General features: G+C 37.7%; 1 protein-coding gene across 3 annotated transcripts in view; it reads left to right on the top strand.

Moving 5' to 3' along the window:
* The window catches only part of LOC106871401 (homeobox protein HMX3-like), a 91015-nt gene that overhangs the window by 41505 nt on the left and 48192 nt on the right, over positions 1-1318 (top strand). Inside the window, exon 2 of one of the 3 annotated variants that reach the window (XM_052975824.1) lies at positions 1008-1067. The exons of the other annotated variants lie outside the window; for them this stretch is intronic. Within the exon in view, the coding sequence (XP_052831784.1) occupies positions 1008-1067 (60 nt within the window). The remainder of the gene's footprint in view (positions 1-1007; positions 1068-1318) is intronic. 3 annotated transcript variants of the gene reach the window in all.

The raw sequence follows: 1318 nt of genomic DNA, 5'->3' as shown, positions 1-1318 counted from the left end.
TATATATATATATATATGAATGTGTGTGTGCACGTGTACGTTTGGATATATATTTATGTATACATGCGTATGTGGTGTGTTTGCGTGTGCTTGTGCATGCGTGATTGTGCGCACGCGTGCGTGTGTGTGAGTGTGCGTGCGTGTGTGTGTATACGTGTGTGTGTGTACGTGTGTGTGTGTATGCGTGTGTGTGTGTGTGTGTCTGTGTATGTATGTGTGTGTGTGAATCATTATACTCACACCTTAAGAAGCCGCTTAATATTCGATACACTTGTCTAGAAATCTAAAAATATGATGTGTTGGTCACGTTTGGGTGCACACAACAATAACAGCTAATATAAACGAGCTGAAAGAAATGTTATTAATTCGTTTCGTATCTTTATCATCGCTGATATGGTCACAAGGGTCGTCCATATTGTCTTTCTACAGTCGACAAAATGGCTGCCAATCATATATACTTGCAAGCCAGAACCGTATTCAAGAAACTGAACTTGCTTTACCTTTCAATTTGCACTCAGTTGTCTTTGTATGTGTATACGTGTATGTTTCTCTCTTTCTCTATCTCTATCTCTTTCCCTCTCTTTCTCTCTCTCCCTCTCTCTCTCTATCTATCTATCTCTATATATTCATTTACAGATCTATTTTTCATATCCATCTATCATATATGTGTACGTGAATTTGTATATGTTCATATCTATATATCTATATCTATCTGCCTGTCTATCTATATCTCTATCTATCTATCAGTATATATGTGTATATATCTGTATTGATATTTCTTCATATATTCACCTGTCGTATATCTTTGTATGATCGTTGGTTGGATGTATGATTTTATTTACGTCTGTATATCTATATCTATGTCTATCAATCACTCTCTCTGTCTACTTCCTCTCTCTCTCTCTCTCTCTGTCACACACACACACTCTCTATATATATCTTCCCCTCTCTCTCTTTCTCTCCCCCTCTCACTGTCTCTCATCTCTCTCTCTCTCTCTATCGTTTAGTCTCATGCAACTCTGATCGCGCAGACCTATGGGCAAAATTACTACAGCCGTATTCATCAGGTATTTTATTGGATCATGTCTACCTTGAAGTACATTGACCATTGTGCTTTTTATGACTGAATATACAGAACTATATTAATCGATGTATTGTAGAAACATGTTGCACTATTTTTCGCTTCAGAGACACACACATATACAGTTGTACACATAGACACAGACACGCAATGCAAGTAATCACATATGCACACTCATACAACTAGTACAGCCACACTTACACACACACACACACACACACACACACACACACACAC

Source organism: Octopus bimaculoides, chromosome 22, assembly GCF_001194135.2.
Source record: "Octopus bimaculoides isolate UCB-OBI-ISO-001 chromosome 22, ASM119413v2, whole genome shotgun sequence".
Taxonomy (NCBI): Eukaryota; Metazoa; Mollusca; class Cephalopoda; order Octopoda; family Octopodidae; genus Octopus; species Octopus bimaculoides.
The sequence above is the reverse complement of the archived record's forward strand: the minus strand, read 5'-3'. Positions and strand labels throughout refer to the sequence as shown.